Here is a 20565-nt window from a genome sequence, read left to right as displayed (position 1 = left end):
CCAATGGGGGAGCAGCAGCGGCGGCGCCGCCCAGCGCGGGCGGGCCCGGGGAGCGGTTCCGGGGCAGGCGGCGCCGGGCGGCGATGAGCTCGGAGCGGGGGAACGTGTCGCGCACGCGGCCCCAGCGCCACCAGAACGCGCGCGCCTTCAAGAACGACAAGTACGACACCAGCGCCCGGCGAAAGGTAGGCGGGAGCGGGCCCGGGCCGGCCCGGGGGGCGCGCAGCTCTCCCGGCGCCAGAGGCCGCCCCTCTACGGGCCACGCAGCGCCTGAGGCCGGAGCGGCGGGAAAGGTTTCTTGCCGAAGGCAGGGGCAGGTTCCCCTCTGGCTCTGAAGCCATGCCCTGGTCCTTGTGAGGTCCTAAAAGCCTTCGGGATGGCAAATGAGGTCAGGCGGCAGAGGGGATGCCGAGGCACGGTTTGAGCGATGGGGACAGCTCTGGCCCGGGTCCACCCGCACCAGGCACAGCGCTGCTGAGAGAGAGTCGTAGCACGACCTTTCAGACAGTTGTCACTGTAAGCAAATGCGTAGTGTGAAACTTCAATCATACTTATGACATAAAAGGAACTAAGTTAAGCCAAAAAATTATTAAGAGGAGAACTGAAATAAAGTGCTTGCATTTGTGCAGTAAGTGCAGTAATTAAATGTTCTATGGCGCATTACCCTTATGACTTCTTGAAAAGCCTTCTCAAGGCTGGTGATTATGTGGTCATAACTCAGAAATCTTGCTGTTTTGAGATCTTAGTTTGAACAATTTTCTCCCATCACACATAAATAACCAGCTTTTATCTGTCTACTTTTGAGATAACTTTCATGTGTACTTTAATTTCTTTAAAAAAAAAAAGGGGTCTCTTCTGGTTAGTTAGATAGAAAGGTGTCTTCAGCTAGTCTATCAGCACTTTTGCTACAAAAGTTATCATCTTCACTCTGTTTCAGAAGACTGTTTTGTCTCTTTTTGATTCTAAGCGGGCAAAGGGAAAGGGTCTACAATATATTCTTGAAATAAGATCTGTGCTTGTAGCTTTGATAACATAATATGTGGAAGGGGCTGAAGAACACACGGTGTGTCTGAATAGTAACAACATAAAAGTGGGATGTTTCATCTTGCAGGCTAAACCAAGAAGGTGACTAAAGCAAAACAGAGGATGAATAATCTAGGAGAGTTCATGTGGTGCTATTGACTGTCATATCAGTATCCCTGACTGGGTTGTCAAAAAGAGCTGGGAGGAAGGGAAAAACTAGTAAGTTAAAGCCTTGATGCCAAAGAGGGAAGTTTGGGTTTTTTGTCAGTTTGTTTTTGTTGGGTTTTGAGATTTTTTTTAAGGACTGGTTCTGCAAGTTGAACAGGCTGCTTTCCTGGGATTCTAAGCAGTATTATTTGTTGTGTGAGTCACTGAATGACCTCTGAAAAATAACCAGTAGAGAGCTGGTCTATCAAAAAAGTTTTCAAAGAGAAACTGAATTCTGGTATCAGTTTTGTAATGGAAATAATTGCTTTAATACCCACATGGCTGTTTTTCTGTTTTTCTTCCCTTTGAGAATAATTTATGTCCTATAGCTCTGGCTACACAATATCATGCGCTCAAATAAATATATATATTTTTACTATATAGCCAAGATTTCCTGTGGACATCAACTTGTGTTTTATTTTATTTCTATTTCAAGCAAATTATTTTTTTTTATCTCTATACCTGCTGGCTCATGGAGAGGGCTGAGCATGTGGCAGTAGCATCCTGAAGAACACATTTCCTGTTCTGGGCTTAGATAAAGTTAGGTAATGTTAGGTAAGTGCAAAGGATTCATTCCTTTTTCTTAGGGCATACTGTCATGTACAAATTCAAGTCCTAAGGTATTGCCATGTTTTAGGAATTACATTCCCCAGTTCCAAACGAAACACTCTAAACCATGCACCACTCACTCACTCCTCACTCACTCACCCACCCCCCGCCCTACCTCTCTGCCTGTACAGCCTCAGAGAAGAGAATTGGAGGCACAAAAGGCAAAGATCACAGGTTCAGATAAGGAAAATTTACTGGAAACAGCAAATGAAATAAGAAAGCAAACAGTAACAGCAGTAGTGTAGAAGAGATGATTCACACACAAGCCTTCACTTTGTGGGACCCCTGGCAGTACCAGACCACACCATGCTATTTGACCTGGAAGGGATGCCTCCCCCCATTCTTGGAAAATTATGTGAGGTGGTATAGAATAACCTTAGTGTCCTAGCCTGGAAAAATTAACCCTGGCTTCGCCAGAACTGGAACAGGAATACACAGGGGTCATTATAATAATGACTAGCCCCATTTCTGCTGTTTTTGAAATTTTAAAGAAGTTAGACTAACAAAGATTAAGTGGTGAATAATGTCATAGTTTAGATATGGACTATGCTGAATACTGTCAGTTTTGCATCTCTGTCTTTTATAGTCCTGGATGATCAGATGTGTCACGGATGTTCAATGTGTGATGAGGAAAAGGAAGAAATCCGAAATTCTACCACAGAGACTGATACAGGAGTGGGGCTTACTCTTTTCTACCTCTCATTACTTCAGTAGATCAAAAGAATACTTAAAGCTTCTCAAACAGGGTGGATCTCCTGTAAATCACTGTTAAACATATGGGAGGTTTCGTATTTGGCCTGTCTACTGTTGTACACTGTCCAATGCAATATTATCTTGAAAGGCTGCAAAATGCTTATCAGCTGAAAATTTGAATCCTGCTGCGATTGTGCACTGCATTAGCAACGTTGAATATTTACTACAATAGATTGAGGTTGTACAGTGGGTGGAGTTGAGGTAGTTAATTATAGTGTTGTTGCTGTTTCTCTCAGTGAAGCAGTATCTGCAGAGGAAATCGATCTATAGTATTTTGAGTTTTCTCTGCTGGCAGTCATTATCCAGTTGGTTTGTTGTTTTTTTGAATTGTTTTGTGCTCTTTGTCTGACACTGACCATGTAATCCATTTTCTAATCTTAAAGGCCACAGATCTGATTACTTGAGAACATGCTAGAAGATCCATCTGTCTTTTCTCTAATGATCAGTCTTTACTACAGCATTACTAGAGCATTGCTCTGAGATAGGCTTGTTGTGGTGAAATATCCTTGCAACAAAATACACTGCCTCCCTACTGTATTTGGGGAACAGTCTACAACAGTGCTGGAAGAGTTTGCATCTTAGGATGACCTGAAGAAGGAGTAGCCAGGACAGGGTAAGACACTGTCTTGTTAGTTATTGAATCTTGGAATTGTTTATGGGTGTTTGCATTACACGGTATATTCCAAAATAGCTCTTTGCAGCACCAAGCTGAGGAATATACATTATGTTATATGAATATACATTTTATGTAAAGTATATTACATAAGTCTTCATGGAAGCTGCAGTAGTTCTAGAAATGAAAGCAAATATAATTTAATGAGAACATTTAGAATCCCATTGTAGTAAGATGGTAAACCACAAAGTGATTCATATTTACACTCGAATGACTGATTAGTTTCTACATTTCTCTCCTTTCATTAAGTACATCTAAGATGATAATCCACATTTCCCTAAACTTTATTACCTCTGAACCTCAGCTTTACCACAGTGTTAATGTCAGTTACTTTTTCAGCTAGGTGCATGGATAAATCACTTGTTTTAGTGGAAACACTGGTTGAGACTGTGGGAGAGCAATAGAAAGGGAACAACTGAATACAGAGCTTAAATGCTGAGTCAGTAATCATATTTTGAAGCGCAGAAGGGAGATAAAGATAAACCAGTGGCTGACTGGAAATGTTAGATAACCGTATTGCAGTTTTTTTAGATAATGTTCTTGCTGCAATGTAGAGTAGCTTGGTAGGCTGAAGTCTACTCTCTAGCCACTGCTGTCACTCTGGGTTCAGAAGTACATTCAGTCTTGGGTTGTAGCCCTTAATGTAGGGAGGACAGGAGCAAATATAACATCTGCTCAGGACTAACCCATCTCTGGAGGTGGGGCAGAGAGTGAGAGAAAGAATGTGTGGGTGAGTGCAGGAAATGTTTCTGGTGTGTGTGTGTTTATGTGTCTTTGTGTATTTTCCATTCTTTCTGGGGGAGATGGCGAGAGTCCTTCAGTGCTCGCTTAAATGCTATCTCCATAGGTTGCTTAAATTTTGAAATACACTTGATGAGAAAATATCTGTAGAGAAAGGAATTTCAAGTAATGCTGATGCAATAACTGTGGGGGACAGTTTCAGCCTGTGTAATGTATATTGGAACCCTGAAATCTGGCATCAGTTTTACATTTGTCAGTCTGCTCTGACTACTCTAACTGCTTTACAGTCATGCACTGGAGGTCCTGTGGAGTTTTGTTTTTCTCAGTTCAGTTCAGAAAATCTTGCATTCATCCATGTGCTGCATTCATCCTTGTGCTGCATTGGTCCTTCCTTACTGATTGAAGCAGCATCACCTGTGTTTCTGGTAAGGAAGTTTATGGGTGGCATTAGCATTACACTCATTTACAACAGAATAGACCACTGATGTGTGCTCTGTAGCAGGCATCTGCTTTTAGTAGAGGAAATAAAAATACCCATAGATTCACTCATAATTAGAAGATTACAAACAGATGGTGAAGCTTCTTTGAAGCCCTGTCATTACATCTTACCTGTGAACACTTTAATGCTAGTTTTAGCTAGGGATTATTTTGTGTGCCAAGTTAGTAGGTGTAGGTGCATTAGTTTAATACATTCTGAACTGCTTTGGGCAAGTTGTTAGGTGATCTAATATTAGGTTACATGAGCAGAGGATGTTGGTTCATTAATGTACTGACGTACACTGACTGTGCATATAGCATGTACATGGCATATTTTGTGGCCTCATACCCTAAGACTGCTTAGGTGTGTTTGTATTGCTTAACTGTAATTTCCCTGCAGAATATATAGACATATGTAAGCACTGGATGAGTTGCACTTGTCCTTGGAGCAAAGTACGCTAAAGAGAGAGCTATTGACTGAAACGTGGAAGTGAGCATAAAGAAAACCACAGAGAAACCACCACAACGGAAACTTAATCTAACATGTTGAAGTAGTTTTCACACCAAGAAATTGATTTGACACCGAGAAATTAATTTCAAGCACTACCTCCTATTTGTGTGTGACGGCCTGACTACCTGTAAAAGCTGTGTAGAAAAGTTGGAAAAGAATAATGAAGTTTACGAGCCTTTTTCAGGGTTTCGTGTGGGTTGTTGGGTTTTCTAAAACCCTTAAGGGAAAGCAAGCTATTAAATGGGCAAAAGAAAGAAAATACAATTTGTGAAAGTTTAATTAATATACAAAATATATTAGAAAGTAAATATTAATAGGAAAGGTAAGCACCAGAGGGATTTATTGGATTTTAATAATTACTTCCCCATTTTGACTGGGAACTGAGAAACAGTTTGTCTCTGATTTATTATCAGAACTCCTTTCACATGTTTTTTTAGCAATTTCAAAAATCTGAAAAAACAGACTGTTCAAATCTTTCATTAGGGACAGCTTTCTTTACTTCTTCAAGTCTGCATTGCTTTTGAGAGAGGTGTTTTGTGGGTTTTTGTGGTCAGAGGAGATGCTGAATTAAGTGTAAAAGAACACAGTGAATTAGCAACCTGTTTTAGTAATAGCAGCATTTAAATATCATGACTTTTTTTTTTTCCTGAGCAAAATAAATCTAAAACACAAATTAAACTCTCTGCTTTCTTTACATCAATCCATCATTCTCTGTTGATTTTCTAAACCAGCTGCCTGATAGGGTTGTAGAGTTTTAGCATCTCTTTGATTAGATGTGCTGAGCCAATGATTAATTACAATGCCCCATACTTGAGTTATCAAAATGGAGTAAAAAATACAGAAAATTGCTGAAGAGGAGGAAGATGTATATGTGCATCTTAGAAGGAGGAAACTAGAACTTCAAAGCTGTTGTCTTTCTTCCACTTTGTGACCTTCTGAGCAGATGCAATGTGATTTCATTTTGAGTAGCTGTGTAAGATTTGTGGTCTTAACATGTTGAAAAGTCCAGGCTTCTTTATGCCTGGATCAGGATGCTTAAAGTGATTTCTGACACACATAAATGGGATGATAGAATCATATAAAGGCTTGAAAAGAAAGGGACCTTAAAGTCCATCTAGTTCCAAACCCCCAGTCAGGAGCAGAGACACCTTCCTCTAGACCAGGGTGCTCACAGTCTCATCAAGTGGTCTTGAACACTGCCAATGGTGGGACATCCACAGCTTTACTGGGGAACCTATTCCAGTGTCTCACCACTCTGACAGTAAAGAATTTTTCTCCTAAGATCTGATTTAAACCTACAATATTTCAGTTTGAGGCCATTCCCCCTTGGCCTGTGACTACATCCTGTTGTAAAACTCCCTCTCCAGCTCTCTTGTAGCCCTTTGGTACTGAGAGGTGTTCTAAGGTCTCCCCAGAGCCTCTCTTCTCCAGGCTGAACAGCTCCAACTCTCAGCCTGCCTTCATAGGAGAGGTGCTCTAGTCCTGTGATCTACTTAGTGGCCCTTCTTTGGACTTGTCCCAACAAGTCCATGTCTTTCTTGTGTTGGGGGTCTCAGAGCTGAATGTTTGTGTGGTGTCTCACAAGAGCAATGTGAAGGGGCAGAATCACCTCCCTTGCCCTGCTGGCCAGATTTGTGGGCTGCAAGCACACACTGTCAGCTCAGGTTGAGCTTCTCATCCACCAAAACACAAAGTCCTTTTCCTAAGAGTACTCTGTCCATTCTCCACCAACCTTGTATTTGTGCTTGGGATTGCCACAACCCAGGTTCAGGACCTTGCTCTTGGCCTTGTTGAACTTCATGAGATTTGTACAGTTTCACCTCTCAAACCTGTCCAGGTCCCTCTTTTCAGCATCTCTTCCCTCCAGTGTGTTGATCACATCATACAGATTGGTGTCATTGGCAGCCTTTCTGAGGGTACGCTCAATCCCACTGTCTAAATGCCTTCTCCATGTCCTGGGTAAACAGGTCTTCTGTATCCTGTATCTCCCTTCGAAAGGATACATATTTTCCCGAGTCTGTCTTTGATGGCTGCCATACCTAATGAACCTCTTCTTCCTTATCCTTGATGTCTTTTGCCAGATTTATTTCTGCCTGTACTTTGGCTTTCCCTTTGGAAACCATTTCCCTTTGGACTTTTTGGACAATTTCCCTGTATTCCTCCCAGACTGCTTTTCCCTGCTTATACCCTCTGAAAGCTACCTGTTTAAGTTTCTCCAGGAGCTCCTTGTCCATCCATGCAGGCCTCTCAATTTTCTTTCTCTTTGTAGGGATGCATTGCACTTGAACCTGAAGGAGACTACTCTTCAATATCGTCCAGCTCTTTTAGGCCACTCTTCCCTCCACAGTTCTATCCCATGGCACTCTTCTAAGGAGTTCCTTGAAGATGACAAAGTCTGCTGTCTTTGTAGTCCAGGGTAGTGATCTTCTTCCCGTACTCCTCACTGCCCCAAGGACCTGAAAATCCACCACTTCATGATCACTGCAGCCCAGGCTGCCCTTGAGCTTCACATTCACCAGCCCCTCCTTGTTGGTAAGAACAAAATCCAGCACGGCACCTCTCCTTGTTGGCTCTTCTATCACTCAGAGAAGGCAGCTGTCATCAGTGCATGCTAGAAAGCTCCTGGATTTCCTGTGCCCTGCTGTACTGCCCCTTCCTCTCTGGCATCTTCAGCTTTTGGGGTGGTCAGTGTTTCAGTTTGATTGGAAAAAGAAAAATAAAAATGAAATGCATCACTATGTGATTGTGGTATTCTTAGGAGCCAGATGATAAAAGAGTATTGGGGTGGGGAAGAGCTTTATAAAGCTCCATAAATAATAACGATGCATATTTCCTTGTTCCATAGCAAACATTTAGCAGAATTTGTAATAGGCTGCCTGTTTGATGAACTTTGGATTTGCTTCAGATGAGAAGTTTCTGAAGTAGTTTCTGTTTCATTCTTCAGGGCGTGCAGTCCTGAGCACAGGCTCTTGTGTCCCAGGTGCCTTAGGCTTTGCTGAGCCTGCCTCTGCATCGCTCTGTGGCACGGCTCCTGACCCCAGCTCCAGCCTGATGTCAGGATGTGTTAAGGGAAACACTGTCCTTTTCATCCAGGAAGCAAACTACTTCTTTGGAAAGACAACCATCCGCCTTCAGCTTAAGCTACTGCAGTCCTTTTTACATTCTCTGGCTTCTGCCTTAGCAACACTAGAACTAGCTGTTAACAATGAATGTATCTCTACCTGGAAAAATAAATTACACTGTTTGTATCTTACTGCCCTCCTGCATTACCAATCAGTGCGAGTAAGGGGAGCGAGGGGGAGCACTGGGAAGTTCAGGCAGGTTGTTGTTGGAAGCTCATGTGGGCTAAAGTGCTTGGAGCCTTACTTGGTGCTGGTCAAGTGATGAAAACAAGGCTTGTCTTTGAACTGCGTGAATTTTGAAAGACTGAACACAGGTACTGCTCAGAGCAATTTGAATTGCAAGATACTGAATTGTGGGGTACTGAACTGCCTTTAAGAGACATCTGATGGGAGCTTACTGGTGATTTTCTTCTCTGAGAAGTTTTGCACATTAAGCAATTGTTTGTATATTTTTGAAAATATATTCATGATGCGTCAGAACCACAGCTTTCTGTATTCAGTATTCAAGCAGTTTGCAAAACATTGCTTGGTTGGCTTCTTAATATGCCAAGTCTGTATTTGATAATTTAGAAAATAATTTTCTTTTAACTGAAACAGCCAGAAAGCACCACACATTCAGTTAACCACACCACAGAAAACCTCATACTGGATGTGGAAGTTTAATAAAAAAGGAGACAATGGAACACTAGTCCCAGAGTATAGTTTCACTTGAAAGTAGCATCTCCTCTGCCATACACATTTTTTGGAATAGAATAAGATGTTGTCCTTTTAAAGCTTGGGTTTTTGGTCTTGTGTATTGAAGTCGAGCTTTGTGGAATAGTAAGAAGCTCTTGGGGGGTCACAAAAGCAGGAAATTACTTCAGAAGATGCTGTATTCGTAGAATAACTTTTTTGTCCTGTTCACTTGTGAAAGAATAACATAAATTTTAATCCAAATTAATTCAGAATCAGTCCTTCTAGGTATGCTAAGAAGTAGATGTGGATTTATTAATGCAATGTTGATTTGGTAGCCATTTTTAAACTATCTGAAAGAATACATTTTTTATTATATGCCTTTTTAAACCATTAAATTTCTGATTTTAAATTTCTGAACGAATATGAACACCCATGTGGTAGACAACAGTACTGCTGGCATTCTTAAATAGAGAAGAAATAAAATTAGATTGAGCATACAAGGTTATAGCTTGTTATTTAAAATAAGAGTGTGGTTTGGTACTGTTTCCCATCTCAGAATAATGTCTCTTGTGCAAATACTGCTGGCCAATTGATATTTTATATTTCTGAGAAAGCTAAACACAAAATGTTGTAGGAGATAGTAAGGTAAATTTTTCATTGTCTCAAAAATATAGCATGGTTAAATTACCATTTTAAAGATTTTATCTTAGGTGCAGAGAAGAAAAATGTTTCTCTTAAAGGAAGGCTAGGATTAAAGAGAGACTGAATAATTTGAATGCATATAGTGTGTGGATTCTACTTTATTGTTCTCTGAGGAGAAATCCTGAGACTATTTAAACTATGCAGTGTAGAGATAGCTTGAGCAATAGTAAGTTAAATGCTAAATCTTGTAAGTTCTTTAGACAAAACCTGTGTATTTCAGGGCTTATCTCTCCTTAAATCCATTTTGTAAAATGTCTAGAGATGAAAAGAATAAAATACCTACAGTAATCAATTATCAACAATATAATAACAAAAAGAAGTACCACTATTAAGAACATTAAAATCATCGTCAATTATCATCATCTAGTCTTTAACCTCAAGATACTCTTTCTATTGAATAAAATTTCTAGACAAATGTATATGAAAGGCTTAATGTTAATATCAAGCAAACATATTTATAGTACTGTATAAATTATATAATAAATCTTTCTAAGCAAGATTTTACTCTTGACTGCAGGCAATCTTCAATTTATTTTTTTTTTACTTATTCAGAAAATAAATGCTAAGCTTCATGATGGAGTGTGTCAGCATTGCAAAGGTATCTTGGAGTGGCGAGTAAAATTCAGAAAGTACAAACTACTGACAAAACCTAAAAAATGGTGAGTGAAGATACTTTTTAATTTTTGATTGTGTAGATTGTGAGCTTTGGGAAAATATTCTGACTTTGGAAACTCACAAGAAGAAGCTGCTATTATGCAACATTTTTCAAATGTGGAGTCTGCAATGACAACTTAAAGGCAATGTTAATTTTCTAATTCGTAAGTCTTTTATCTTAAGCTTTTGGGATGAAGACACAGAGGAAAAGCAACTGCTTCCCTCTGCTGTTAAAACTGGTTGAACTGTGGACCTGTAAGTTTCCAAGACCATCAGTGTGTCCTCCTGAGCAAAAAGTCAAACCTGACCCTGTTGTAACACAATTTTCTAAGGTCTTGTTTCATGTCTGTATTGGAGGGATCTGTACATCTCTCGACTTCTGTGCTTTGGTAATGTTTGCAATACATGCGTTTCATTACCTCTTAGCATGTTTGCTCCTTTTCTGTAGGAAATTATGATCCTAAATAGTAAACGTTGGCATTGTTTGCACAGAGTTCTGTATTGTATATACAGAATATATATGTATATCTGGTTTTGTATAACTGTATAACAAAGATGATAAATATTTCAACGTATCACAAACATACAAATTATTTTAGTTTTCTGAAGGAGATGCTCTCTGCTTCCTTCTTATTTGATTGGTTGCAGGAGTCCTTACCCTCTTGTGCTAGCAGACACAGCCAGTGCTTCAGCAATGAAACAGAGAAATTGAACTCAGAGAAACTCACAACTGGGTTGTGGTGCACAATACATCCAGGTTTGTCACAGTAGCTTTCATTTTGGTATTAGTGATGTGTTTCGCCCTTTTGTGTAAAAAGTACCTTATTGTGTAGAAGGCTTGCTGAATAAAAAATACACATTCTGTGCACCACAGACAAAGTTGGATTTTGTAGTTTTTTAACTCTTTCTCAAATTACTGTGTGCATCCTGTTTTTTTTTTTCCCAAAGGGAAGAAAGCAGGCAAAGTTCCCATGTAAATCATGGAAGCACTGGAAGTAGAAAAAGTGGCACTGTAGAGCAGCAGCTTGTAACAGAATATGTGATATTCTCCCTCATATTTTTAAATGAGGAAGCTGTGCTTCAGAGTATTCTAGCTTTACAGGTGATGATTTCTAGGCCATCAGTACAATGGCTGGGTGAGCCACTGTTCTGAGATGACAAGATTGTGAAAATTTTCAGCAGATGAAGCTTCTGGATGAAGGAAAAGCTTAATAAACATTAAAAATGTGACAATTAAAAAAAAAGAAAAAAAAAAGAAAGAAAAATAATTCTTTATATCACAAAAGATGGGAATGGAGAACTTCTCTGTACCTCAACTTATTTTTAGTTTTTAAACATCTTTAAGATTCAGTGTTAGTACAACCACAATTTTTCCATACCTTACTTGTAATTTGAGCATTTAATTATTAGAAGGTAAACTATTTTTTAAAAAATATATAAATTTGCCTCACATTGGTAGTCCCCCTGTTTGGTATGAAAAGTTTGGGAAGAATTTTGAGGGCATGACAACCAAGAAAACTACTTTCAAGACAGCAGCATTACATGGGGTATATTGTTCTGGGTTATGTTCTCCAGATATACAAAGCTTTAGAAATGTCAGCTGAATGTTAATCCACAGAATTTTGGAAACTGCTAAGTTTACAGAATTTTATCTTATTTTGAAAAAGACTAGCCCATGCCCTCTGCCTTATTAGATTGAGAATTTATTTGTTGAGAAGCCTGTTCCATGCAGACTTGTGTTCACAGAAAACAAAGTCTAGCACCGACTAGTTTATACTCTGAGAAGTTCAAGAGGGAGTCATTACAGTGTTTGAACTGAAAGCTTTTTATTTGTGAAGTTCATGTACTTTTTTATGCCATATGCTGCTTTTATCATTAAACCAGAGGTTATGCAACTTTTAAAATAAAAACTACCTAGCAAAATGAATGGAAATGTTTCTTTTGTCAACTTAAATATAAAACTCTTAATTTAATGTTTCTTTTTTGGTACTTGTTTTAGTGATTCTTCCTGAGAAAAGTATGGGGGAAGGGTGAACTGCAATGATTTTGATAATGCTACTTGATAAAATACTGTTTCATTTGAAACCAGCCTAAAATGTGTTGTTCCTCTTTCGTGGAGTATTTGTTCCTCTTTTGTATATTTGTGTATTGTATTTGAACACAGAATGTTTAGTAAGTGTTCACGATATTTTTTTACTCATGTTTTCTTTCTTTTCACAGTGTGAAGTGCCTCCAGAAGACTGTAAAAGATCCTTATCATATCATTTGTCGACCATGTGCTGGTAAACTAGAAATTTGTGCTAAGTGTGGGAAACAAGAAGAAATAGTAATTCCGTAAGTAGCTCATAGGGGACATCATTTCAGTCCTGTACTGATAATTCCCCTTGTAATAAGCCTTGTTTGGAAACTGCCAAGAAGTTGTTGTACTTTATGCACATTCTCAATAATCCCAGCGTAAGTCAGTAGGAGTTGTTTGCTTTGCTTTGTTCAGATGAAACTAGGGGTGAAATGTTTATTGATGTTAGTGGGGCTGAGCCAAAAAACATCCCACTTGGATAAGACTTTTTAACACCAACGGGTAAATTGTGTATCTTCTTAAGAAAAAAACACTTCAAAACAGGTCTTGGTGTAGAGCATCGTAAAATATACACAAGCCACTTAGCTGTTTGCATTTTGTCTGCCACTTGATAATTCAGTTACTAGTGAACGGAAGGACTAAACAAGGACTGCTATTGAGCACAGTTACCACAGTATATTTAGCTGGCTTTTTGACTTTTTTTTACTGGCATTCTCTCTTTATTGAGCATGATACACAAAACATTAATTCACTAGTTTGTGACAACAGTCCAGCAGTTGCTTACTTGGTCAAGCTGTTCAAATTTTATTTTTCTTTCTTTACAGTCTCTTCTGTACTCAGTAGTTTTTAATGCATACTTTATTGTGTTTTGTGTCCTTCCTATTTAGTGTGAAGTAACTTTACGGACTTTTATTGCCCCTCTCTTCCTTCTTCCCACCTCCTGCCATCTTCCATTCTACATTGGGATGGAATGCCAGGAGGATATTCTATCCCCTGTCCCATTTCTGTTTTAATTCCAGAAGTGGGTGGTGATAACATCCCTTTTGTTTTCTACAGGATTGATAAAGGACAAGACAGAACTGAGAGTGAGACTTCTAAAAATGGCCAGGAGACCAGTAAATTGAAGGATGAGCTGGATTTCGATACAAATTTCAGTAGTGCAGACAGTGATGAAGATTCTGATGTGCTTGAAGAACAATTAAAAAGTATGAATTTTGAAACGACAGAGATCTAAGAGGTTGTGTTTATACAAGAGATTATATGCAACCAATGCCTGCCTTAAACTGCTCCAAGCCCTGATTTGACATCTAAGGTCCTTGTATGAAAATGTTGGCACTGTGTATGATGATGATGCATGTGGGGATTTGTATTAATACACATTTCTGTGTATTAGGAACAGAATTTCTTTGAAAATATTCAGAAATTTGTAAGCATAGTTATTTATTTCATACATGTAACAACTTCCTGTTTTTATGGAATAAAGCCTCTTTGTGTAATTGCTTGAAGTTCAGTATTATATGACCATTGGAAATACTATTGCTACCTGGAAATCTACATGGAATTCCAGAATAAACACAGGTAGGAAGAGCTAAAGCAGCTGTAATGGTTTTCTGAAGGAAGAACTTGCAACATTCTGTCAATGAGTTTCCAAATGGGGTCTTTCCCTTATGCCTGGGATGTTTCGTTGTTTTCATTTTTTTTTTCTGTGAAAAAGAAATGAGTGCATAAATGCCATCACCAATACAGTTCATGAACAATTAACGCTTATTTACCATGTATAAGTATGCATTCCAGATTTGTGACCTTGTTGCTACCAATGTTTTGTAAAGAAAAAACCTGCAGACTTTAGAATTTCTCATAACTGGTCTCATGCTTTCTTTTCATTTTCAGAATTCCAAGATCCACCTGGATCTGATGTAGTTTCCTCTGATATAAAAAGACTTGCATAGTGGAGTATGGCTTATAGAGTTTATATTACTCCCTTCCCAGTTTCTATTCCATTGTTGATTAAGCTGTACAAACAACTTAACTGAAGTTGCAGTAACTGTCTTTACTGGGTTCAGGATGGTTTGATTCCTTCTATATTGTCTTCTTGCTCTTTATACCTAACTGACAGTATATATAGACATTAACCTGTGACAGTATGCTATGCCACGTATGCTTTGGTACTTTGCCTCATTTGCAGTAGTGAGCATGGAAAAACTTGTTTCTCAAACTATGTTTTTCAAGTGCTCTGTGAGGAAATTCAGCTCTGAGATTGTTACCCATCCCTGGACTGGAATTAAAGAAATACTGAAACTTAATCCTTTAAGTGCAGATAGGCACCCCATGTCTGTCCTGTGAAGCTGGAAAACACCTAGAGGGGTTCAGTGGCAGAAAAAGAGGTTGTCAGGTGTGTTCAGAAGTGTTGAATCTGAAGGTCATGTTTCACTGACAGATAAGTCCTCCCAACAGGACAGCAGTGACATCTGACTTAGTGTCACATCTGTTGTCCTGCCAGCTGACGTCAACAAGGGCAGAGTAAACAAGGAATATCCCATGCACACACATGCTGCAGATGACCAGGTAGGAGGCTGGGTAGAAGGCAGTTAATAAGTAATCTGGATTTAGCTTCAGAAAGGGTCTCTCTGAAGGGGAAAGCATGACTGTCACCAAAAATGAACTCGGCTTTTAAAAATTACATATATATGGGAAGTGTTCTTCCACTTGGAAAAATTTATAACAGCCTTGTCCTTTGTCAGAAGGTGAAAGGAAATCCTGGAATGGTAGGAAAATAAGAGGGAGCTGGCAGGAGCTGTACAATGAAAAAATAAGGGGAAGAATTCTCATAGTGATGACACAACCTGTCAGTACCAGGAGTGAGCAGAGCAACAGAGATAAACGATGTGTTGCAACACAGTGCAAAAATGTTTGTACAGAGGGAAAGTCCTCTGGTCTTCGTGCCACACTCCTGCTGCTCTGTTTGGAGCTGGTACTAGAGCTGATGACACTTCGCTGTGCGTGAGCACAATTACAGAGGTGGCTGGCTGGTGTTAGTCCAGCCTATCTGAAGATAGGCTATATCTTCTTCTGAAGAACTATCTGGTTTTGGTTCTGGCAAGCCTTCTGTTTTTATTTGTAACTGTGGTTAAAGGATATACTGCTGGAAGTCATTTCTGTTCCATGTTAAACACCGTTTAACATGGTGGTTGTGAGTCAGCTTACAAAATGGCAGCGTCACAAGGGAAAAGGAGTTTGCATTTTACTGAAGACACTTCTAACATGAGTAAAAGGAACAATTGTAATTTTCTTGTTTAATTTCAATTGAAAATTAGGATATATTTGGAACTGCATTAAGCTATTATAACTCGTAAGAGTTCTGAATAGCCAGGGTTTGGTTTTCTTGTATCTTTTTGGGGAACTTACTGAACAGAGGATAATGCAGGAGTGGGACCTCTTTAAATGCTGATCTTCAGTAAAATAAAAAAATGAGAATATTTTTTAAAAAGAAAGGAGATCAAAAGTCAGCAAAGTTTTTTTAGATCTTCAGGGTAGTCATATAAATGGAATAATTTTCAGAGATTTTTAATTGAGATTTTGAAACCATTCTACCTCTTCCTTCACAAATTGTAATGAATTGATGTCTAAATATTAGAGGAAATAAAAATACCACAGTGCCTGTGGGGTACTGAGCTGCAGTTTAAACAGTATGAATGGTTGAGGGTTTGTCCAGACCTTGCAGTGCCTCACCAAATACATTACTGAAGAAGAAAATGGTAGATATTAATTAGTCATCTGAAGAATACTTGGTGCATCACTAGTGATGCAGTGATGTTGCTGACAGTTGAGTTCCTGTTACCAGATTGCCCTTAGGAGTGTCATTTGTCATGACTCAACACTGAAGTAATTAGTTAGATAGTGGACTGCCGGTATGTGTGAGGTAGCATGCCAGATGATTCTTAATCCACAAAGGGAAATGCTCATCATGGGCTGGTGCTGCCAGAACTCAACATGGTTGACTCGTACACGTTTCTGGAAATCAAATTGCCACATAGTAGAATTCCTTAAGACAACCTGGATTCATTGCATTATGAGAAGAGTCTGATATGGACACAGTGTTACATCCTAGCACAATTCCTTAATGATCTCTCAAAGTTCACAGGCATCTCTGAGACATCCTATCATCAAATGTTTTGAAGGATCAGGTAATGCAAAAAACATTTGCCCCATGATTTACTTCCAGTTTTGCATGGGTTGAGCTCTTCTTGTCTTGGCTACTGATTAATCTGTATTCCTCTATAATACTCTAATAATACCAGCCTCTAAAGGTTTAAAGGACTACCGGTTAATTAAGAAAAATACAGCTTGCTTTCTCCCTATAATGGGCATGTACTTGGATGTTGAGATGTAAATCATAGCATTAGCAAAGAAAATAGAAGAAAATGTAGCAGGTCATCGAATGTGAGCCACCTTGTAAACCTCTAGCCCTATAATTATGTATGTTTTCTTTGTTTAGGAGTTCTCGTAAGTAAATGTATGCCGGTAGAAAATGCAAAATTAAGTGTTTATTGGAAGCGTCAGTCTGAGTTAGAGGGTTAATGAGGAAAGCTTTGTAAGTGACACGGAGAGATGCTTTTCATTATCAGCTCTTTAGGGAGCTGCTCACGAAAACTGCCAGCCTTTCACTTAATTCTCCTGCCTACCTTGCATCTGAAAGCTAATAAAATTTAAAACTCCTCGTGAAAAAAGAAGGTATGAACTCTGCTCATCACATACAGTGAGTTTGTAAAGTAGGATTCCTGAACTTTGAAACGGCTGAAGTGAGCTCTTTCTATGGCTTGGTGACACATTCACAGACAAATTACCTGTAACAGACTAGAAATAAAATATTTGGCTTATTTCAGGTAGCGGACTTTTCTGTTGGAGCCCCTAAAATAGTCAAGATGAAATCACATAAACATGATTTTTATTTTTTTTTTCTGAAGTCAATGAGAAAACACCAATTTGTAATAATAGGGGCAATACTCCTAATTCAGTCATCAATGATAAACTTGAATTGAGGACATAAAAACAGGAGACAAAAGCATTAAGGTTTTACCTGGATCTCTCCTTGCATTTGCCTCTGACATAACTTCAGAAACCCAGATTGAAGGGATCAGATGTGTTCTTGTAAGTGCTTTGGAAACAGCACCAAATACTTAGTTTAATAATTTGTTTTCAAACTGCAACAGAGAAGACCGTGTTTTATACAAAAACAAAGCAAAAAAAAGGGTTTATGCCTGTTACACAATGGCAGCACTCACTTGAAATCTCTCTTTTTAGCACGTCTTGCATTTCTGGGCCTCAAGATTGTATTATCTCTAATTCTTGCACTCGACTGGGAGTTTCCTTAATTTATGTGAGCAAATATGACACGTATCAAAACTAAATATGAAAAGTATCCAAAGTTTAATTATTATAAAATGTATCAGCATGTAAACTTGTAGCATTTATTGAATAATATGTAGTGGCAAAGCTACATGTGTAACAGTTTGAATTTTTTTCCCCATTTTTTTTAATCTTCTTGATTATTTTGTTCCTTTTAGGGTTATTTTATATCATCTTCCAACAGCCACAGCTCTGTGGATGTTCCTTGCCATCGTGAGAGCTGATACAGCCTCTGACTGTCAGCAACAAGATACTACTCCAGGTTATTCCCAGTAGAAGGAACAGAATCAATGCCAGAACCGTAAAACAAACTGCTCTGCTTTGTGGGTCCTCCTTGAGGTTGGACTGCACGGGCTTCATCAGACACAGGGGAAGCTGGTAGATCAGCTTCTCAGAAACAACAACCCCATAACACCCCCACTACTAAAACCCTGCCATGAAAACCCAACACAAAGTGGTAATGCTTGTGAGATGTGTGTGAAATGAAATAAAGCCGTGGGTCTTGTGAGAAAAGATGAAAAGGCCCTACAATGTATTTTTATAGTACTGGAGAAAGGTGGAATAATCCCAAGCCTTCTGTATCCAAGGAAAAACAAGCCCCATGAAACCAGACAACTTCTATTCTTTTAAGCAACAGCAGATTTACTATTGCCTACATGACAAAGATTTTTTAAATCTCTCTGAAAATAGCTAATATCTCATTCTCCAAAGAAAATAACTCTTTAAGTTGCAGCTTAGTCTTTCTGACAATGAGTTAGTGATGGAACCTTCCAGAATGGAACAAGCTTGTACCTGCATTAATTAGAGAAAAGTCATAATACAATCTTTATGTTATAAAACTTATGCTTTAAAAAGATTACAAGAAATTTGTCTAGAGAATGTCTAGAAAGACTAAAAAGCTACTGCCATAATCTACCCATTTTAGGAAATTGTTACCTTAAGGTTTAAGCCATCACAAAACTGTGCAGTGACCAGAACCTCTGAGCTATGATTTTTTACTGTGTTTCAGCAGGAAGTTTTCCTCAATTTCCAGTTTTTGTACTATTAACTGCTATAGTTACTCTGTAACTATATGAGTTGCATTTGGGTATTAGTAGTTCTGAAACTATGACTTCTCCTTTCAAGAAAGAATTGCATTTTGGGTCACCACATCTAACTAGTTGCTTCTTTCTCATCCTCATGATTGCACCTAAGGTCTACAGGACCAAGTACAGGTAGAGGCTGTCTATGTTACTTCAAAAAAATCACATCATACACACTCCCCCCAAAAAAACAAACCCAAAAAACCAAAAAACAATACCTGAAATGAAACAAAATGAAACCCAAAACAAACAACAAACAAACAAAACCAAAACCAAAACAAAAAATCCAAACAAAACCAAACAAACCCAAAAACAAGCAATCAAAACAATAACATCCCCCCCTCCCCTGCTGTAGCACTTACCCAGGACACTCAGAATGAATCCTGTTGTGCATTCTTTTCCCTTGCCACTAATGTGTGCCATTAATGAGAACAGTGTGTGGTTCTAGAGGAATGGTAATACATATGGTTTAGTCTTTAAATGGAGAAAAGGGCCTCTGTCAAATATCTGATGGTGTCAAGCAGGGCTGTGCAGCCAAGTTTGTCCAAAATGCCATTTAGGGGCAGAGGGTGGGGGGAAGGTGGGAAGAAGGGGAAGAGGGTGTGGCAGAAAACAACTTTTTGTAAGTGTGAAAGTACAGAAGTTCACACAGCCTGCACCTGCCTCTCTTCATCTCTGTAGTCTTCAGCTGCCACTGTAATGTGCATGGAAATTATTCCGTATAATAAACCTAGAGCTTTATCATAATTAGCCTGAAAACATGTTGGTGTTTCTTGCCTCCCAGCATGTCAAATGTGGTTTTCAGCAGGTTCCAAGGAATTAAATACCTTGTTGCTGTTTGAAATAGCTTAATTTTTGTAGAAATGAAAGCAATTTAAAGGAGACATTACAAAGGACGGTAATTACCATTTGGTACTTGTTCCTTCCTAAAAAAGAGTGATTCAGATTAAGAAACCCACTCGTAGAACTGAAGCTAGACCTTCACAGTGACAAAACACAATTATCACTGCTTTACCTTTGTAATTTGATAAACCTTTTAGTGAGATTTTGTTTGGGATTTTTCAGGGGGTTCAGGAAGTGTTTTGGTTTTCTTTATATTAAAGCATTTTAACATTAGCTATCCCGTTGAGTGTTGTTCTGCACAGAGCTACTGCTTAATAGCCGTAGCTCTGTGTTTTGTTTGTCTGCATCAGGGGAATGTGTTGTGGCTCAACCTGAGCCAGCAGTCAAGCCCCAGGCAGCTGCTTACTCACTGCCCCACCCACAGGACTGGGGAGAGAAACAGAAGGCAAAAGGCTAGGAAACTCGTGGGGTGAGATAAAGACAGCTTGATAGGGAAAGCAAAACTCACACACACAGGCAAAGCCAAGTGAGGAATGACTTGACTGCTCCCCACAGGCAGGCCAGTGTTCAGCCATCTCCAGGAGAGCAGGGTCCCATCACCTATGATGATGATTTAGGAAGACAAACACCATCAATCCAAATATCCTGCCTTTCTCCTTCTTCCTCCTACTTTATGTACTGAGGATGATGGTCTGGAACATCCCTTTTGGGGATGTCAGTTTGTGCCACCTGTTCTGGCTATGTTTCCTCCCAGTCTTCCATGCACCCCTACCTTACCACTGTGGCAGAATGAAGAGCAGAAGGGGCCTTGACTCTGTGTAACCTCTGCTCAGAAATGACAATCATCTCTGTGTTATCAACCCTATGTTCAGTACAAACCCAAATCAGCCCCATGACAGCCACTGTAAAGAAAATTAATTCTACCCCAGCTGAAACTAGGACAGAATGCTGTGCTCCTTCTTAAAGGTAAATGATGTTACAAGGGAGCTTGATTTACTGATCTTGAGTAT

General features: G+C 39.2%; 1 protein-coding gene across 3 annotated transcripts; it reads left to right on the top strand.

The window, feature by feature from the left end:
- The first annotated feature begins 73 nt into the window (after window positions 1–73).
- On the top strand, window positions 74–19245 carry C4H9orf85 (chromosome 4 C9orf85 homolog). Of its 3 annotated transcripts, none has more exons than XM_014259120.2 (5): window positions 74–185; window positions 10046–10152; window positions 12368–12481; window positions 13281–13429; window positions 17789–19245. In XM_014259120.2, exons 1-5 carry the CDS (start codon window positions 84–86, stop codon window positions 17845–17847), a joined length of 531 nt encoding a protein of 176 aa, XP_014114595.1. In that variant the 5' UTR covers window positions 74–83; the 3' UTR covers window positions 17848–19245. The 3 variants fall into 3 exon arrangements, with proteins under 3 accessions (XP_014114595.1, XP_005530416.1, XP_087910685.1); XM_088054559.1 differs by lacking the exon at window positions 74–185 and adding an exon at window positions 217–516; XM_005530359.3 differs by lacking the exon at window positions 17789–19245 and having other exon boundaries at window positions 13281–13720.
- Window positions 19246–20565: the final 1320 nt, after the last annotated feature.

Source organism: Pseudopodoces humilis, chromosome 4 (assembly GCF_049639895.1).
Source record: "Pseudopodoces humilis isolate 2021_Gansu_Grassland_sample_001 chromosome 4, ASM4963989v1, whole genome shotgun sequence".
NCBI lineage: Eukaryota > Metazoa > Chordata > Aves > Passeriformes > Paridae > Pseudopodoces > Pseudopodoces humilis.
The sequence above is the reverse complement of the archived record's forward strand: the minus strand, read 5'-3'. Positions and strand labels throughout refer to the sequence as shown.

Bases quoted from the DNA above. Each gene is read 5' to 3' on its own strand.
- C4H9orf85 (XM_088054559.1), top strand. From the start codon at position 406: ATGCCGAGGCACGGTTTGAGCGATGGGGACAGCTCTGGCCCGGGTCCA. The intron at 517-10,045 runs GTAAGCAAATGC...TTACTTATTCAG, and splicing joins CCTTTCAGACAGTTGTCACT to AAAATAAATGCTAAGCTTCA. The intron at 10,153-12,367 runs GTGAGTGAAGAT...TTCTTTTCACAG, and splicing joins CTGACAAAACCTAAAAAATG to TGTGAAGTGCCTCCAGAAGA.